Below are 19,113 nucleotides of genomic sequence, written 5' to 3'. Positions count from 1 at the left end.
AACCATTTACCAACTTGAATAGGTACCTAGGATCATACGACTAGGTAACAATCCAACTGAGTATGTAAAACTAAGTGCTTGATTAAGCCTCAGGCTTATTGCGATATGGGGTATCCATTTAACAGAGCTTCATAGCCAAGTACATAGTAATATTCCAATCTCCTTGCTATATCGCCCCATGTAGCGCAGTGCTAGGACTTGTCTGCTAGCTGCTACATACACCTCCAGGACTACGACCTGCGTAGCAACAACATGACCCTTTGATACATCAATATGTGTAACGGTGTAAGGGAGGTGTATAGACTAGGCCCAATCAGGCGAAGAGTGCCCACCTGGGCATCTAACATCCATGGATCGCTCATAGATTCGTCTAGAGCATGAACTTGCATGGATCTCTTAATTTGAGACTATTCCATTCATGCTACGTAGAGACTCGATATTCTCCGAATCTACTAGACTTTCATTATGTTCCCCTTCTATTTTTCATTTGTCCATCCTACTTTAGCTTAGGCTTCCATGCATCTCTCCACGTCAGTTCAGCGGGGCCTGGTCTTCACCGCATTAGAACCTTCTCGTTTCTCCACCTCTCATCCTTCATACTTGCATGGTGCCTGCACATTAGTCTCATTGTTTTATCTCAGAGAAGAACTTGAATACCATTTATTTTGTCCCTTTCACTTTAACCTTTTCACTTTATACTTGGAAATGCCGGGGTGTTTTCTGCCGTGCGATCAATGCAAGCCCTGAGCCTTTTACCCCCGGCTTCCCATCAACCAGTGAGAATTCTCCTAAGCGCCAGGCATCACAGAAAAGACGCGCTAGACAGGCTGGACTCTCTCGTGCTCTTGCGGGAGATACAAAAATAGCAATCTAGCCTTTCCCCTCACAAGGACTTTCCCCTTCACCCAACCTGAGGGTTTATTAAAGCACAGACAAGATAAACGGAGCCCGATGAACCAGCGGGCCCCAGGGATTGAAGGGATCCACCTTGTGCGGCTGCTGCGAGTGCGCTGGAGCCAGCCATGTTTTTTCCGGTGAGACCAAACGCCGCCCAAAAGCCCAAATCTACCAAGCACTGGAAGCAACGTCCCAAACGTTCCTCCCAGCTCTCTCAGGTACGGTCCACATCAACCAAGGAACCCGAACCCGAGCCAGAAGAAACCACGGCTCGCTCCTCCACCTCCGCCTCGACTTCGCACAGTGAACCCCCACGTCGGTCCTCGATGCCAGGCCTCGACGCTGCCAGCCGGTCGGGGACTGCCTCTTTCCTCGAATCGAGGACAAGTCTACCGTATCCGAATTTCTCCAAGGCCCATAGCAAAGAGGATGTTCGCAAAAATAATATCCCTACCCCGGACCCGACCGACCTAACAGAGCAAGCGGACGATGGGAAGGAAAATGGACCGACTCAGCACCATGCTGAGAACCACCATGCCCCGCCCAGTCCACCGTTGACCGGTCTTGACCAGCCTTCTTCTCGCAAGGGCACGCCAGTAGAGGAGCTGGATGAAAAGGACAAAAACTTGGAGAAGCCAAAAACGAAGAAAACAAACATCAAGATTCGAACGGAAGTGAATCGGTCATCGTCCAGCCTTCGATCTAGAAAGGATGACAAGAAGGATGACGGCAGCAGCCGACCCAGCAAAACAGTGCGGGCTGAAACCCCCAAGTCTAAGAGCTCTCGAACAGAAAAGACTGAAAAAACCGAGAAGGTCGAGAAGGAGTCATCGCCCCGCACCAGCCATAGGTCTTCGAAGCCCAAGACGTCCTCGGAGGAGAAAAGGCTGCCCAAGCGATCGAGTCGATCTACTATGTCACCATCGCGATCTAACGTGACTGTTCAAATCATTGATGATGCCTCATTGAATGGATCAGATGCTACTTCCATTGCCCCCAACCAGCAATATGTCCCGACTCGAAAGAGCTCCACCCCACCCGTCAAACCCCCATCGCGCACTCAGAACCACTCACGCATGTCCCATCACCACAGCCCTAGTGATGAATCCATTGAATACGGCAAACATGTTCCCTCCGGCGCAGCTTTCGGTGCTCCTCCGCCTCCTCCTCCCCCGCCGGTCGTCCCTGTCACGATCCCACGAGTCGACTACTTGCTTCAACATGGCGGTCTGGAGAATAAAATCGCACGCACACTTCTAGGTGGACCACATCAATCCGACCCTTTCGCTCAGTCGGCCACTCAGCCCCAGCAAATCGCCGCCAGGTTATTCAGTCCATACAACAGCCTGCTCGATGATTACTCAAAGGTGATGAGCAAGAGCGGATCTCTTGCGGTGGCAACAGGATATCGCTCTGTTGCGCGCCGCCTTCTAGACCGTCTTGAGGCTGTCTTTGCGCGTGACATTTCTTCGGAACCCTGCAATTGTGTTATCTGCGAACAAAACGGGCAAGAGGAACGTCCGTCTGGAGTTAGCTGGGGGGGAGGTTTTGGAGCTGGTGTCTGGTCGTGGCGAGCTTCCTATGTGGCCTCCATTCGTGATGGCGCCCACTACAGTTGACTCTGGTTTGGCGGCCGAGGAGCACATTCCGATGCAAAAGCTGGATGTTGATGTTCCAGAGGAATACCGTGAACACTTCATTCGTCAATCTCGTAAAACTAAAGTTGCCGTCGACAAATGGCTTTCGGAGCAGAATGACCAGGCCAGCAGTGCCCCCGAGGAAGTGGATGACGAGACCCTTACTTTCGCCATGTTGACCCATCTCGAGTCCTTCCAGCGCTCGGTATTTTGCGCCCTACTCGGTCTGACCGCTTCAACTCCTGTTCCAAAATCCGGTGACGATAATGAGCGACCCAAACCATCCTCACTCGCCTCGTCATCCTCGGCTATTCAAAGACTGTACCGCCTTGCATCGCTCCCCCGTGACCCTGAAACAGCCATGTTCATGCTCAACAACCCCGGACTGCACCATGTCCTGGCAACCCTGTCCGCTATCAGTGACGATGAATGGGAAATTCTGATATCTGGCCGCTTTGATGGCTTCCTTCGCAGCGGTGCTGAAGATGCAACGCATTCCACCAACCAACGCTACAGCGGCAGTCGTTCCAACACTCCCTTCAGTCCCCCAAGTCGCGGACCAACGCCAAGCTACATGGATGGCAGCTTCCGACCTAACGGCCAACCCAACGGAGGCCCTTCATCACCCGCATCTCATGGTGGTCCCATTGCTTTGGATGAAGAAACCGAAATCGCTGCCCTAGCCGAAATCGAGCGAGATATTTTCCTTGGCATGGAAGCACTTGAAGATGCCTTCGAAGCCTTGCATCTCAAAGCCGAGGTCGTCCGACGTGCCCTTCGTGAACGTGGTGCCGGTCTATCAGTCGCCAGCCAAGGCCGACGTGGCTCCTTCGTGGAAGCACGCCTAGGCACGCCATTCTCTGCCGTCGGCGGCTGGGACAGCGGCGATGATGAATTCCTCGACGATGACCGAGGCTCCCTCGCGCCAGACGACTCAGCTAGCAACATCAGCTCCAACCGACGTCGTCGACCCAAGCGACGCACCGAGCGACGCACACCAGCACCTGTCGAGGAAGAAGATGAAGAGGATGACTCACCTGTTGGTCGTCGCGACCGCAACCCTCGGCGTCGCTGAACGGATCTTGAATTTCGGTCTTAAAATTTTAGCGGGAGGACTTCAAGGATTTCATGCAAGATGGATATATTGTTACATCCGGCGCTCCTGATTGATGAACTGATGATACCCACTCCCCATGCCCCCATTTTCATACGTTTGCCGGATTTTCTCAGCTCTGGCCCTGCTGTTCATTTTCTTATCACACATTCTATGATCGTGCTTTTTATGATTGATGATGAATGCCACAAGCCGTATCTATTTTTTATACATGATATCCATATCTACTTCTATATCCATCCCTTCTCCGTAAATCATGCCAGTGGCCAGTGTGAATTATCTGATCTCTGGATATACCCACTAATAGTAGTACTGAACTCTTAGTACATTCGCATCATGATACATCCAAGGCTAAGTTTAGGTACTATATGACCGTGGACCTCGGGATCTTTAGGCAATCCGGCTTCTATCCAAGAGGGGACTGTCACTTAGGCGAACGAAGTCGATGTGTAATACCTCCTCGAAGGTCATATTCGACATACCAATAGCGTGCCCATAAGTTGTGGATCCAAGTCCGGGGCCCCGGGGGCTTAATTGAACTAGGCAGTTCGCAAAAATCGCCACTTAATCACTAGTGTGCAATCCTTCATCAACTCTGAGTACAGTTTGTGGAAATGAGGGTATTCCCCCAATTATTCCGGGGTAAATTGCACGTCTCGGTGCTTTTGTACAATATTTGGAATATCCTCGCCTGTCGCCCCAGGACGCCGATCGCTGACAGGATCTGATTTCACTATGGGGCTGATTCTACTTTCGTCTGTCCTTGAGTTTAGTTGAATGTTTGCATTCATTGTTGTCTTAGTGATTTTCAGGGGAAAGACCAGTAGTCACGCGATAGTCTCGGGCTCATCAACCCCTGATATTGCCAGTGGAGATGAGGGTTGTTGATGTCCCATTTTTCTACAAATCGACCAATTTCCAGGCATGAGATAACATTTGAAGACAGAGAAGATATTGATGGTCCAAAAATGTGTCACTGGCATGAATCGTCTAATTTTCTAGAAAAAGGCGTGCAGAGTCTCAATATTCCCGGCATGATCCACACCATCAGTTCGTGAAGAAGTCCATGCTCCCTTCGAAAAGTCTTGAGCTTGAGTGCCAGTGGTATCCTCATCTTGGACAAACTTCTATGGCATTCAAAGGTTCATATAATTTGAATTCAAGAACAGCCAGCATTTTCATCTAAAGTCGACAACAAACTTCATACTATCAGTTGAGAATCACTATGACACACCTATCAATGTTAACAATTGTCAATCAGGAAAAAGTTAAAAGTTTATGATCTACGGTTTCTTCTGCATTCAAATAGTAAGCTTGCCCGCTATGACTGTGGGTATCAAGATCATTTAGCCTATCAATCAGTCGATCGGTCTAGTATCTACCATCAATCTGTCTCAGATTCTAGTGGGATGGCACCTGGGGGTAAACCCAAGATTTCGTCTAGGCAAGATTTTGTTATCCATGACAAGGACATGGCATGTGCACTGTGCATCTCCCATTTTGGTCAATGATGCTAACTTTACTCTTGATATACTAAGAATATACCTGATTTCTTGCATGGTGGCTGTTGCTTGGCCTCTAAACCTTGGTCAATAACGGTCACATCTCCAACGGCTCTCCGATTAAGTTGAATATCATGGTTCTAGATTATTCATTGATATCTTAACAGATATCTGCATGGGCTCAGTCCGAGTCAGTAGCATCTAAAGGTGACTGATGACCGACCCATCTTTGTATGTAGGTACCTACAGGGTTACCTACAGGGTTATCTGGAAGGGAAGGTTAGCTGTTGTATTGTTGGATATAGGCAACCGGTAGCCCTAGGACCAAGCTGCAGGCTATTCTCAGGTACCTACCAAGACAGGCGGCGAGTAAAAGTGCAGGAGCCAAGTAGTAAAAGAGGTCTATCTACTCTACCAATAGAACTTCTAAATGAAAACTTTTCAGGCTAAATTCCACACTACTTATCTTAGTGAGGCTGGTTTCAGTAATACCCTGTGAATATGACCGAAATCACGAGGATAATTCAGATCGGCGGTCGCAGTGGAGTATCCTAACGGCATCAGGCAGGTGAAGGAGATCCAGGGTTTGACCTTCAAGTTTGGCTCTGGGGTTAGAACCATGGATTTGGATGATTTAAGTTCTAATTCACGGCTTGTATCAATATTTGTTAGAATCTAATAACCCCTTTTCATGCACTGATCTGGCTAATCTTTTGAATCGAAGTTGAATCTGAAAATTGGGTGTCATTGTTCAGTTTATCTCGGGTGGTGCCGCTAACCCCCCTAGGACCCCCTCATACCGGGGCCCGGTTGCCTTATTATCTTATTATAGGGGCTTATAGGTGCGAAGCATAGAATATTCGGGGAGCACATTCCATTCTCCTCAGAAGTGCACGTTAGAACACTTGAGAACCTTCCAAGGTTGAATACTATGTAACTTCTGACACACTTTGTACATTAAGGATCACCTAGTAAGCAATCCTTCCAATGGTTATGCTCCACGATCGCTGCTAGCGGCTCTCAAATGAAACGGCGTCATTGTATAACCATCCTTTGAGATGCCCAGGTAGTTCTCTTGATCCTTAGTGATCCACAGAAAGCTCTAGCATTAAATCAGTCCTCGGCACTTGGCCACCATGTGCCCTTGGTTATTGCGGGTCGGAACTGAATAACACATGGAATGTTAGTGAAAAGTCCCGAGGGGATGCTCTGTTGAGCCGTGTTGACACTCGTTGTCTCTGGTTGATCTACGCCACATTGCTTGTTGGGAGAAGCCTTCTAACCTTAACACCCAAAGAGAGTGAAAACTTCGAATGTTCTCCTCATCAAGTCATCTGAGTCTTGAATTTGTTTTTCTGAAAAGCACCATCTGTACTGGTGCTTGAATTTCAGATTCTTTTATGAGAATTCTCTGTCTCAGTGAAAAAAAAGCAATTCGCACCGGTTTGGAGAGCCGGAACTCCATCTCATGGGTCTGCCGTGCTTGGCGGTATTGATAGTGGATCAAAGGCATTGTCCGCCAATTATACCAATGCCCAGATCAATATTACACGGCGAACTATGTAAGATCGACACTTTGTATCTAGAATCTGACGATTCTGACCTGACCGAGACTCGAATACACTTCTAGCGGGTCATTCTTGCGGGGTTCCATTCATTCACCATACTCATTGCGGTCGTACTCCGAGTCCATTTCACGGAATTGACGATCAAAGACTCTAGCTCCAACATGATGGAGCGGATGATGAACGGTGATTCTTGGCTTCATACTAAAATTCGAATAGTAAGAGACGCGTTTATGGAGCAATCATATGCATCAAGTGCGATATGTACTGCTAGTAATTGTTATTACCACCAAATGCACTTGCGCGGCGAAACTAGTCCGTGTCTTCCGCTAGTGTTCCAGAAGTCCGCCCCTGAATCAACTTGACAGGGCTCAAAGGCCAACGCGGACTATGAATGGCTGGACCCCGAGGCGTTTTCCACGCGGGCGCGGAGAGAAGGTTTGTGGCGCTATGCTCTGCATCTCCGGCTTTCAGGAACTAACGACTTCCCCGAAAATTGAGAGGCAATGGTGCATTATCAACCTTTCAGCTCCAATACTACTGTCCCCAATTAGCAATTATACTCCGTGCTGATACTCCGTGCTGATACTCCGTTGATCTTGGTGGATACGGACCAAACTCTCATTTCAACCATTCCATTGTTCATAGCAGAAACTTCATACACTCTCCACTTCGACCCCTGTCCGAAGAGGGGTCATGGTCGCTGTGGATCCAAATGTACAATGGAGCTTGTCTGAATGGTATTCTAAACTTACAGATGGATCCCAACGGAGATGATCCCTGGAAAAGTCCTCTATTTTATGGATTATAGCGACATGACGGCGACGCTCAAGCACGGTCATGGACCTCCTTAACCTATTGACTTTAGAGTTTCATGTGCCCGGCATGTTCTCCATGTGGATTTTATCATTTTATCCATCTTGCATCTGGACCCTACACACGTTTAATAATCTTGGGCCACGCCATCAGTTGCTTGCTTAATCTACTTTTTTCCCTTTCATTTGCCTGTCATATTATTGGTGGGCCAGGCCACAATTCTTGCACAGTAAAAATCATTTGCAATTTATCAGTCCCTGTTTCTTAATATTTTCACCAACCAGAGACTCGACGTCACCTTCCAAGCGTTGAAACATTACGGTGAACTCCACTCTTTTTTCTCATGTCTGTCGCATAGAGACATTTTCCAATCCTTACCTTATCGCACCCTGTTGCAATGTCTGCCCTCGTCCTGCTCAGTATTCTGCAGGCAAGCAATGGCCAATCCGAACATTCAGAAAACTCTCTTGCTCCTCGTTTGACCAGCAATGTACTCCTGGATATCGACCCGTTACCAGACGTCCAGCGGAGGGGTCTCATTGCTGTGACTGTCATGGCATTTCTATCCTTTATCGCCACAGGCACACTACTAGCATTCATCACATTTCGTCTCATCTTTTGGCGTGGCTCATACACCAGATACATCGGTTACAATCAGTACATCATTCTCATTTACAATCTGGTACTAGCAGATTTTCAACAATCATTAGCCTTTTTGATTTGTCTCCAGTGGATTGTCACAAACAAGATTAAATCCGGCACTGCAGGATGTTTTCTCCAAGGACTATGGTTACAAATTGGAGATCCGGGAAGTGGTCTTTTCGTGCTCGCCATCGCCATCCATACTTTCCTTCTCGTTGTCTGGGGTCGCAAGATGTCATACAAAGTCTTCGTCGGGTTCGTTTGCGGTGTCTGGGTATTTATCGCCATTATCGTTATCGCTCCTCTTGCAAGATATGGCGCCGATGTTTTCGTCCCAGCAGGCGCATGGTGCTGGATTAATGAGGACTACGAAGCAATGCGCCTTTGGACTCATTATATCTGGATCTTCTTCGCTGAGTTTGGTACCGTCTGTCTCTATGCTGTGATGTACTTTCAGCTCCGTCGACAAATTGCCTCATCCTCTATTCTCGGTAATAGCCAGCTGGAGAGCTTGAAACGTCTCCGAAGAGTCGTTGGTTACATGACCATTTATCCAATTGTCTACATCATTCTCTCTCTACCCTTAGCGGCTGGACGTATGGCTACCGCGAACGGCCACAATCCGTCTCTCACTTTTTTCTGCTGCGCTGGTAAGTTTCATACCGGTCATATATACTAGGTTGGAAAGAGAAATCTCAGAAAACTAACATTTCTCAAGGTGCCATCATTACTAGCTCCGGTCTAGTCGACGTCATTCTCTACACTCTCACCCGCCGAAACCTCATCATCGATTCCGAACCTAGTCACGATCGCTCTTACAATAAATTCGCAAGTAGCAAAGGACGCCGTGGCGACACTCACCTTACAACCATTACTGCCGAGCCCAAATCGAAGAAGCTGGGTCTCGCCGACACCACTATACATGAGCGCGATGGCTCAACGGATAACATCGTTCAAGCCGGTGTTGAGATGAACGATCTTGGAAAGGTGTATCAAGAAACCACAATCGAAATCACAACGGAGCCCGCATACGTATCGGAGGAGTCAAGTGAGCGCTCCAGCAAAGATGACGAGTTCTCAGACGCCACACCAAATCGTATGTGGAGGCGATGATGATTTGATGATTGTATTTCATGAATTGGTCTTCATTTCTATGGGTTCTGTTCTTTTACTCATGCTCGTGCCACCTCCTTACTTTATGCACCTTAATTCCTGGTCACTTTCTTTACTCTTATGACTTTCTCATGTCGCTCAGGACGCCTTCATTTTTATTACCTGGAGAGGTTTTTTCCTATTCATTCTACTATTATTCCCCTTATCTGACATCTGGAGGCTTGAGGGTCGGATTTCTCTCATTCTTTGTATATATTTCAAAAGAGTTTGGAGAAGAGGAAGCTTCTCTTCAAACATTTTCTATACCACGAGTTGAAATCTGGAGATTCATAAATACTATATACTTCAAGGTCACTGAAAAATAAAAGCTACCAATTTTGTGGGAGCAAGTGTGTATATCGAATGCTTCTCATTCCAGGTTAAACTCCGTCCAAATACCGAAGCATGAGATGGGCCGAGATCTGTATACTTCCGAGTCACGGAATATTAAGACGGGGATTGAATATTCACATGCTGGTTGCACAGATCGTGGCGATAAATTTGGCATGGAGTCTGGAAGCTCGAAAATTGAAGCTGCTGTATATGAGAACTGATTATTCAAGTTATGTGCAGCTCATCCTATGATTCCTAGTCTAGAAATCCAGCTATCCTAATTCAACATGAGCCACGACTTTCAGCTGAGTGTCTACCTCGGCATCGTTTTCCTCATCTGGTCTGTATACGTATGTGCTTACACTATTCGATTATGGATTTCTTTGAAGAGATGAATGGATATTTACTGACTATTAATCTCTTTCAGTTCATCGTCAAAATACTCAGGTCTCCTCTGCGTCGTATTCCTGGACCTTTCTCCTCCAAATTCACTCGACTACCCTTACAACTCGCAACATCACGCGGAGCTCAGCTCTATTATATTCATCGCTTACACCAAACATATGGCCATATCGTTCGAATCTCGCCAAATGAAGTCTCAGTCTCTTCCATGGCCGATATCAGAGAGATACATCGCATTGGATCCGGCTTTTTGAAGACAGAGTGGTATGATGTGTTTACACGAGGTCTCATCGGTGTGTTCAATATGAGAGATCCAAAGGAACATGCCCAACGGCGGAAACTTTTCGCACGTCCGTTTTCCAAATCGGCTCTTCGAACTTCATGGGAACCTGTCGTGAAAGATAAAGCCCAGCTCGCTATCTCTCAGATTCAGAATGAAATTGCCGCAAATGGTATCTGCGATTTCCTTAAGTGGGCGACATTCCTGGCTACTGATATCAGTAGTCATCTTATGTTTGGAGATTCGTTTGACATGTTGCAGAAGGGAAAGGTGAGGAATATCAATAACTCGTTTGATCTTCCTGCTGGAACCGATACTAGCTGTCGTTGATAGAAAAACGAATACATTCGTATCCTAGAAGCATATACCCAAGGGTCCGGCATAATGATGGAGGTCCCTTTTGCTAAATGGATCCTACCTTACATTCCCCTCCGATCATTTCGCGAAATGTTCTCAGGTGATGAAATCCTACTCCAGCATGGTCGAGAATCGGTAGCATACAGTCGAAAGCACAGCGAGTCCTGTCGAAATATTTTCTCCGGCCTTGTTTATGAGTCTGAGAAAGACGACGTCTCCCTCAGCGATACCGACGTAGCGATGGAAGCATCAAGCCTCATCATTGCAGGCTCCGACACAACTGCTATCACGCTTACGTATCTGATTTGGGCGGTCTTGTCGCGGCCAGAACTACGATCTGATCTAGAGACTGAACTTGCTACTTTAGGGGAAAACTGGAATGAAAGTCGACTCGAAGCACTTCCTCTACTAAACGCAATAATCACTGAGACACTGAGACTGTATGGCGCAGCTCCGGGCTTGCTGCCTCGTACTGTTCCTGAAGGTGGTGTTTCATTCTCGGGGTATTATATTCCTGCGGGTATGATCGTGGGCACTCAGAGTTGGACAGTCCATCGCGATCCTCTCCTGTTCCCAGATCCCGAAAAGTTTGAGCCTGAGAGATGGCTGCCGGGACCAAAAGAGACATCTGAAGCGGGTCGAATGGCCCTCTCGCCTTTTGGGTCTGGATCACGCACTTGTCTGGGAATTCATCTTTCGTGGATGGAACTACGACTCATCGCAGCCGAGTTCTTTCTTCGATGTGGGAATGTGAAACTGGCACCCAGTGTGACTGAAGAGAGTATGAAGCCGAAGCATTTCTTCCTAATTGCACCTTCAGCGCACACATGTGAGATAGTAAGTACTTGATCACTGGAACTGATTTTCAGCTTGAACTATATGATTAATTCATGAGTGATATTCACGATTGCCGCCTGGAAAAATTGAAGTTATAATTCAGATGAAGTCAAAAATTTTCGAAAATAAACTCGCTCAAATCCATCTTCAGTCCGTCTTCCAGTCTCCAGGAATCCCATCTTCGGATACATCGTAAGGTTTTCATACATTTTCACATTCGTATAAAGCGTCAGCGCGGTACAGCCTTGGCATCTTGCAGCCTCTTCCGCGCAGTCTAGTAGAACTCGACCATACCCACGACCTTGAGACGTAGGATCCACGACAATGTTGTCAATTTCGATAGAATCAGTGGTGCGATTAACACCAAGCACAATTGAGCCAACAGTTTCCTTCATCTCGTTTTGTAAGACAAAAACGTCGTGTGTTTGGATCATCGTTTCATAATCGGCAGTCATAGGAGCTGGAGGCTTTCCAATGCGCTCAATATACTTTGAGTATGAAGCATCTACCATTGCTTTAATGGCGGGGACATGTTCCGATGATGCTCTGACTATGGTAAGACCGGGTCGGGAAGCTTGGGTTGGGTCAATCATTCCGAGTTCGGGTGTATGGATGAGAAATGAGTTTGTGTAGTCGATCTATGTTCCAAATGTCTGATGAAGTGTGTGTGTGTGTGTGTGTGTGTGAGTATGAATGGCTTCAATTTGCAGAGAGGTGTGTGGTGATATAAAAAGGACCTGGATGATCCCCGCTGACCTCGGGCAAGCCGCTAGGGTGAGTCACGACCCCGAGGTCACAACTTGAACCGAGAGAAAGCTCTATAAAAAACTGAAAAAAGTCAAAAGAAAAATATCATCAAATTCCTAAATCAGTCTGAAGTTCATTCTGGTTTCACAAATTCATTCCTCAGTTTCATCATCAAATTTTCATCATTATGAAATCCACGGCTTTGTCAGACGGCGATCAAGCAGGAGGAAGAGCAGCTTTCCCAGCCTTCCACTTTCCACCAGTCCACATCCACTCAGAGATGCCACTGACGTGCTCACCCTTCTGGAAGTAAACCCTCATTTCGAGGTTCTTCTCACTGCCCCAGGAAATCGCAGTAACCTCACTACCAGGGATGCAATTTACCTCCATCTTCCCCTCATGCCACCGACCATCGAATTTCACTTCTTGCATGCTTCCTGCAATGGCATAGAAGACGCTGATGCCAATCCTTTCATGGCCCAAGAGATAGCTGGTACATGCCACCGCGGCTCTTGGGGGTACATGGTGAGAGGCCGATACCTTGAACGATCCATCATACCAGCCTCTTTCCTGGTCCCAGCATTTCTCTTTCAAAACATGATCTGGATCTTGGAAATACACCCTGATTTCTACTTAGCAAATATTTCTTTTTCAATGTTGAATGAGATACTGACCGAAGTCTCATGTGAGAGGTTTTGAAGCTCGTGCACGCAATTGCGGAACCAGGCATCGCAGGTCCCAAGTTTTGCATCTTCTTCCACTCGGAGCCCTCTAAACACTCATGTTAGTCAATGCTAATCGCGAGAGAAAAAAAGAGTGAAGCCTTACCACTCCAGCCAAACTCCTGGATGGTATTATCCGGCAATTGACAGTAAACTCTCACAGTATTGTTTACGCCCTGAAGGAAACAAGCATCCATTCTGGCATACGGCGCCACGTGGAAGTTCAATTTGCTCATCTCCCCTTCATGCCAGCCCTTGGATGAAATGTAGACAACCTCTTTCATGACGTTGTCATTTGCCAGGTAGTAAAGCCGGATCTGAGATGGATTAATATTTTTCTACTCAGCCTACCATTTCGGCCGGTGTACTCACATTCTCCAGTCCGACAGATGCAACGGCAATGGGCGAGCAGATCTTTGCCTGAGCAACGATGTTCTTCTCGGTGCCATTTGACCACTCGCGCTCATACATAGCCTCACGAACTTTGCCGAGCACATCTTGCATGTAGACTCGCAGGTGGGCCTCCGAGTTACAAGCTCCGATGGTGGTCCCTAATCCATGTTAGAATATGCTTAATGGAGCTCCTGGCTCGCTGGGTTTCATACTGAAGAAGATATCTTGAGCCGCGTTAGTCTCCATATTGCTATGCTGAGTCCTACACAGTCAGTCAGGCTAATGATTTCAAACTTGAGGGAGAAAGTTTTTAAGTACTTGATTTCGCTTTAAGCTGTTCGAGTTTCTGGATGGCTCGATGGAATGAAATTTCAGGATGGAGGAATTTGTTGACGATCGGCCGCTTTTTATATCCTACCCACAGACGCAGGCGTGAGGCTCGTCGTGACCACATACGCAGGCAGGAAGCGGGCAACCCCCGCCATCTGTGCACCCATATCAAAACATTCCATACGTCTCTGTAGAACTGTACATTGGTCCTGTAGTTTATGTATACTCATTTTCATCTGGATTCATGGACTCTTTGACCCCATCAGCAACTCAATTGCAGGCGTGGCCCACTCAATCGAAGACAAGCTTGTACAATCCGAATATCCCGGTCTCTAACTACACGACCTTCCATTTTTGCCATCAATTGATGATTCCTAGTACATATGCAACCAGTGTTCCCGGTATCTAGAAGTGTTAAAATGTCCTCAGAGTCGTTACTTATTCTCTTATACTCGGATGGATGTTCACGGGTTCAGACAGCTATTTCTTAACATGCTGGATATTCTCCAAATGCCCAAGGCGATACAACTTGAAATTGCTGTATTAAAAGTAACTCGTCTCATCTTCGATCTTATCTCATAGCTAACTAGTCATCCCAATTTAGGCTGCGTGATACTGACCACAAGGAGAACACGTGATCCTGAAGCTATAGTATTTAGTGTTGTTTACTTGTCAATCCTCAAGTATCGGAGCTAGCAACGAGTAAATTTCGTTCCATCTCCCTGGTTGTGGGCCGTGAGGCGGATTGCTAGGCTTTCTTCAGATGGGTGCGGGAATTTTATACATTTCCAGAGGAGCCGATTTGCATCTATGGGACGAATCAACTTGGCAATTCGGATATCTGAACCAATTTGGATGCCGCATTATAACTATCTAGCTAGTTAGACAGGCTCAAGAATTACAGTGCTATTGTTGAGCATAATACATAGCTCAAAGGCTTCGATCCAATGGAAGAATCATGTCCACAAGCCTCAGCAATCGAGTCACCTGGGCACTCATCACAACATTCAAGTTTGAACTTAGGTTCCAGTTCCAGCATTTGAAATATTCAGAGGCCGGCACCAGGAGACACCTGAGCCTTGAGTTTATGTAGTATAAGCAGTTAATATACATAGGCTTACATGCCCAAAGTCCTCTATCGTTCTGATACTAGTACAAAGTGGCGCACATTATTATTGGAGACTTTTACGTGTAATTACTATTCGATTCTCAAGGTATTTTCTACTAGTAGTTAGTATTAGCTACATAGATTCACGTCTCATATCTCAGGCTGCTCTGTTTTTATGTCCTCTTCCCAGTTTCTAGCCTTCAGATCATGCGTTAGCAGTCTGAGATGAAACACCTATGCAGGCAGCGAGGTACCGAGTGTACGGTATTGTCCTAGGGCTCATTTAGATAGACTTAAATTTTATCACGGCGTTTATCCAAGATTGGAACTCCGAGTCGGCACGCGACCGTGGTAGTTCTATATCTTAATAGCTGAGACACTCAGAGGTGTATGCTCTACATAGGGTAGGAAGTCAAGTTTTGAAGGACTTGCCAAGGAACTGTACTAGTAGCTCTTCTCGGAACTCACAACATCTGAAGTCTGTTTACCACGTACCTCAATAATTGTCTCATTCAATTTGAATCAATCAATGTCATGGTTTCACTGTAGAGCTACACACGACGTGCAATTTCAAGAAAGACCCGACCTTTGAATCAAAAAGGTGTCTTGCAAAAGCGGGTATTAAAATGACTAGAATATGCGCTATTAGCTAACTATTACTCATTTGATTAAGGAGCATGGCCAAACTGCAGCTTCATGTCTAGGATGAGACATTTAGCGCCGACGGGGAAAGGGTGTAGAGAAGTCGTATCTGACGTCAGGGCGCTAGGAGTGCATTCAAATTATCTGCTGCAGTTGAGAAACAATGCATGTCTCAACCGGATAACCACGCATTGAAGACGTGTCACCCCAATAAAGAAAATAAGTCCGTGATGTACTCCGTACTGCGGTGTCGCTGTGTAGCATGACTCTATGCATTGGGTTTGATCAAGATAAGCTTCAAGGTCTTATTCCATCTACAGGGGTAAAAGACGGTCAATGAAGAAAATATTATCCGATTAAAAACATTCGGATAATTCAATCTCAATTTCATAATTCGGACCTCGGGGTCATTATTAAGAGAGAGTTCCTGGGAATAAAATTAGACGCATCCAACTGAGGTGTTCGCCAAGTGAGTCAGTAAACAACCTGCAACTATTTTTGATGAACGATCACCTCATACATCTCGTTTAGCTAACTCGTGCCACAGATAAATTAATGGAGACCAAACCGGACATCAAATTTTAAAATGTTGCAAGGGGTCGACTCTAGCTTACCAGCGGACAACGACAAACCTCATCGACACTAGCCATCCCTTGATATTTCACCCCGATTTCGAAGTTAACCAAGGTCAATGCGATGTTAGCACGCCTGACTCTTTGGAACAAGGAGCTTTGATGTCCTTGAGCTTGCAATCCAGCAAATCCTCTCGGCATTAAGTTGATCATGCGGATCAGGGGTTTCGCCTAGACGCACATCAGTGGACCTGAGCGACTCAGATATTCCCGTCGGCCAATCACGGGATCGGGCGTCAGGAATGCAAATTTATTTTGACACTCAGTTATGTGCTCAAAGCTCATCTGAACAAGCAAAGCAATGTTATTTAAGACGCTTTGTCCCAAATTGCGAAAAGGGTAGGTCATCTCGTGCTAGCATACCTTAATCATGTTGTTCTCAGTCCGTCTTCTTGCTCCTGCGCTTACCGCATCTCTTCTATCAGACCTCACCGTGGCCGATGATGCACAATCAAGAGCGGAAACCGCTTTGAATGCTCTTCAAGAATGGTATAACTCGACGAGTGGAATCTGGGATACTGCCGGCTGGTGGAATGGTGCCAATTGCATGACTGTAATTGCAGATCTGGCCGCTCTAGATTCATCCGTGATGGAAACCGCTGAATATGTCTTCAATAACACATTTAATGTCGCTCCGGCAGTATCGAACCCGAATCCCGGCCCGGAGATAAAAACTACTCCTAGCTCTAAGCGGGACTTCCTTGGGTCTCGGGCCAATAATGCTGTCAATTCATCTGTATGGCTCGATTCCGCCTATGACGACGACGCATGGTGGGCCCTTGCATGGATTGCTGCATACGATGTCACCGAAGAGAACACATATCTGGAATTGGCTGAGGGAATATTTGAAAGCCTTGTAAGAGCATATTCTCCCAACATTCAGCAGTATATTATCTTGTAGCCCTTACTGATTACTTTATAGACCAAGGCTTGGGGTACTCGTTGTGGTGGTGGGGGCCTCCCATGGAACCCAACAAGTTCATATGTGAATGCGATTACAAACGAGCTGTTCCTGTCAACAGCAGCCCATTTGGCCAATCGCGTGCCCTCTCAAAAAGATTATTATGTCGACTGGGCACAAAAGGAGTGGAACTGGTTTTTAAGCCAAGGCTTTATTGGCTCGAACAACACGATCAACGATGGGTTATTGGATGATTGCCAAAATAATGGAGCTACTGTGTAAGTGGTCAATTCTGCAGCTTGTTTATAAGGCTTGTTCTAATGAATTTAATTCAGCTGGTCCTACAACCAGGGTGTTGTTCTTGGTGGACTTGTAGAACTTAACAAGGCCGCACCAAACGACACCTACCTCGAGTCAGCCAACACAATTGCCAAGGCTGCGATTGCAACATTGGCCGACTCAAATGGAGTACTCCATGACTTTTGCGAGCCAAACTGTGAGCCGGATGGTACTCAGTTTAAGGGTATCTTCATTCGGAATCTACAGATGCTGCAACAGGTATCGCCGAGTGACACATACACCCGAGTAATCAGCAACTCTGCCAACAGTATTTGGGAAAACGACAGGAACTCGCAAAATGGGTTTGGTGTCGTGTGGTCCGGGCCAGTGGAGAATACTGTGGATGCCTCTACACACAGCTCAGCAATTGATGCGCTGGTTGCCGCCATGTCTATCTAATGATTTTATTCTTTTAATGACTTGCATTTGAATATGAGATATACGCACATATGGAGTTCAAATTTACATCTTTTTAAATGCTTCATCATTCTCGTTTTCTATATCATTTTTCTCCACTTCCTCTGGCTCCTTTATCGAGAAAAGATATCTTTACTACGCTCAATTTCGAGGGACCCTAGTCCACCACGCCCGACACTGATAGCTGATCCCTGTTTGGTAGTTGGACGTTTCCAAGGTTTGCATTTGGGCTACTAGTGTGGAAAACAGTGCTCATCGGTACGTCCCTTCGGGAATGTCAAGCTCTAAGAAGGTTGTGTAGAAACCAATGCCAGGCTCGTCAATTCCAGTCTTCACCGGATGTGAAATCAGCCAGCTAGAACTAGGTGGCTTGACAAACGATATACCAGTTCAGCCAAGCTGTGTCATCGTACAAGCTATTGATCTCACAAGTATTAGTGACGGCGGAATATACCGAAGTAGCAGAACGATTATTAGCCCTCCTAACCGGAGCATATAATTCAATGCTCATTGCAATTCAGGTCTTCGGGCGGCGATAAAAAGTTGCCGATCGGCTCATCCGCTTCAACTTCCATTGGCAATAGTTGTATGCTTTATTGCCAAAGCAAGTATACCCGGAGTCCCGCAGTACGAAATATGCGGCGATCCGGCTGGGCCCGCCACTGTATCACCAAGGTCGATCTTTTTGGCCTGATTGTTATTCCTTTTCCCTCCACCATAGTTGGATTTCCAAGCTGACGAGGGAAAGCAAGCGCATATGTCTCGTCCATCCCGCCATACAGGATCGACACACGTGTTGATCCGGCACCCCGAGCCCAAGTCAATATTTCAGCTAAGAAGTCGATCGAATTTATGTCGTCTAGATCGTAATCCGTGACATCAAATTTAGAATCGCAGCCATTAAGGCTTCGACTGCCATCAAGCTGAATCATAGTAACGTTTCCAGCACTATTCGGTACCGAGATCGTGTAAGAGTCTGTCTTATCTCTAGAGCCAGCTCGATGAATTGAAGCTAACCATATGCAGATAGCACATAGGCCTTTCTCAAATCCAAGCATGAGACCAATGTCTGGGCTTTCGTCCCGATCGCGAGTAATCCAATGGTTACTCGAAGCAGATTGAGCAAGCCCTTTGAGGTCACTTCCCAGTTCTTGTGATTGATATCAAGAAGGAATGGGATCTGAAGCTCAAGTAAGGAGATCGAATAATAGTCCGTCTGTTCAGTTGGACGAAGCTCAGAGAATGAGTCTTTCAAAGTCTCAGCCAGGGGATGTATCATGGAACCATTATCGGCAGCATTGAGGACCAAATGATATTGAGATAGAGCACTGGGTGCCAAGCTTTTGTC

General features: G+C 46.5%; 6 protein-coding genes across 6 annotated transcripts; 4 read left to right on the top strand and 2 right to left on the bottom strand.

Moving 5' to 3' along the window:
- Nucleotides 1-1,022: 1,022 nt before the first annotated feature.
- On the top strand, nt 1,023-3,609 carry N7483_003742 (uncharacterized protein; the record flags this gene model as incomplete). The annotated part of the gene is made up of 2 exons (XM_057087179.1): nt 1,023-2,426; nt 2,473-3,609. The coding sequence occupies 2 exons, from the start codon at nt 1,023-1,025 to the stop codon at nt 3,607-3,609; spliced, it is 2,541 nt and encodes an 846-aa protein (XP_056947008.1).
- A 4,319-nt stretch (nt 3,610-7,928) lies between these two features.
- gprC lies at nt 7,929-9,286 on the top strand (the record flags this gene model as incomplete). Its single annotated transcript, XM_057087178.1, has 2 exons — nt 7,929-8,823; nt 8,892-9,286. 2 exons carry the CDS (start codon nt 7,929-7,931, stop codon nt 9,284-9,286), a joined length of 1,290 nt encoding a protein of 429 aa, XP_056947007.1.
- Nucleotides 9,287-9,945: 659 nt separating this feature from the next.
- On the top strand, nt 9,946-11,546 carry N7483_003740 (cytochrome P450; the record flags this gene model as incomplete). The annotated part of the gene is made up of 3 exons (XM_057087177.1): nt 9,946-10,008; nt 10,086-10,610; nt 10,674-11,546. 3 exons carry the CDS (start codon nt 9,946-9,948, stop codon nt 11,544-11,546), a joined length of 1,461 nt encoding a protein of 486 aa, XP_056947006.1.
- An 80-nt stretch (nt 11,547-11,626) lies between these two features.
- On the bottom strand, nt 11,627-12,127 carry N7483_003739 (GNAT family N-acetyltransferase; the record flags this gene model as incomplete). Its single annotated transcript, XM_057087176.1, has 1 exon — nt 11,627-12,127. The coding sequence occupies one exon, from the start codon at nt 12,125-12,127 to the stop codon at nt 11,627-11,629; it is 501 nt and encodes a 166-aa protein (XP_056947005.1).
- Nucleotides 12,128-12,497: 370 nt separating this feature from the next.
- Nucleotides 12,498-13,908, bottom strand: fleA (fucose-specific lectin FleA; the record flags this gene model as incomplete). The annotated part of the gene is made up of 6 exons (XM_057087175.1): nt 12,498-12,903; nt 12,956-13,052; nt 13,110-13,320; nt 13,376-13,554; nt 13,609-13,658; nt 13,853-13,908. The coding sequence occupies 6 exons, from the start codon at nt 13,906-13,908 to the stop codon at nt 12,498-12,500; spliced, it is 999 nt and encodes a 332-aa protein (XP_056947004.1).
- A 2,570-nt stretch (nt 13,909-16,478) lies between these two features.
- N7483_003737 (putative glycosyl hydrolase) lies at nt 16,479-17,747 on the top strand (the record flags this gene model as incomplete). Its single annotated transcript, XM_057087174.1, has 3 exons — nt 16,479-16,964; nt 17,031-17,287; nt 17,345-17,747. 3 exons carry the CDS (start codon nt 16,479-16,481, stop codon nt 17,745-17,747), a joined length of 1,146 nt encoding a protein of 381 aa, XP_056947003.1.
- Between the last annotated feature and the right edge of the window lie 1,366 nt (nt 17,748-19,113).

This window comes from Penicillium malachiteum (genome assembly GCF_028827825.1).
Source record: "Penicillium malachiteum strain IBT 17515 chromosome Unknown utg000002l:1.0-8849297.0:1.0-8852440.0, whole genome shotgun sequence".
Classification (NCBI taxonomy): Eukaryota; Fungi; Ascomycota; class Eurotiomycetes; order Eurotiales; family Aspergillaceae; genus Penicillium; species Penicillium malachiteum.
Note: the sequence above shows the minus strand (reverse complement) of the source record. Positions and strands in the feature narration are given on the sequence as shown.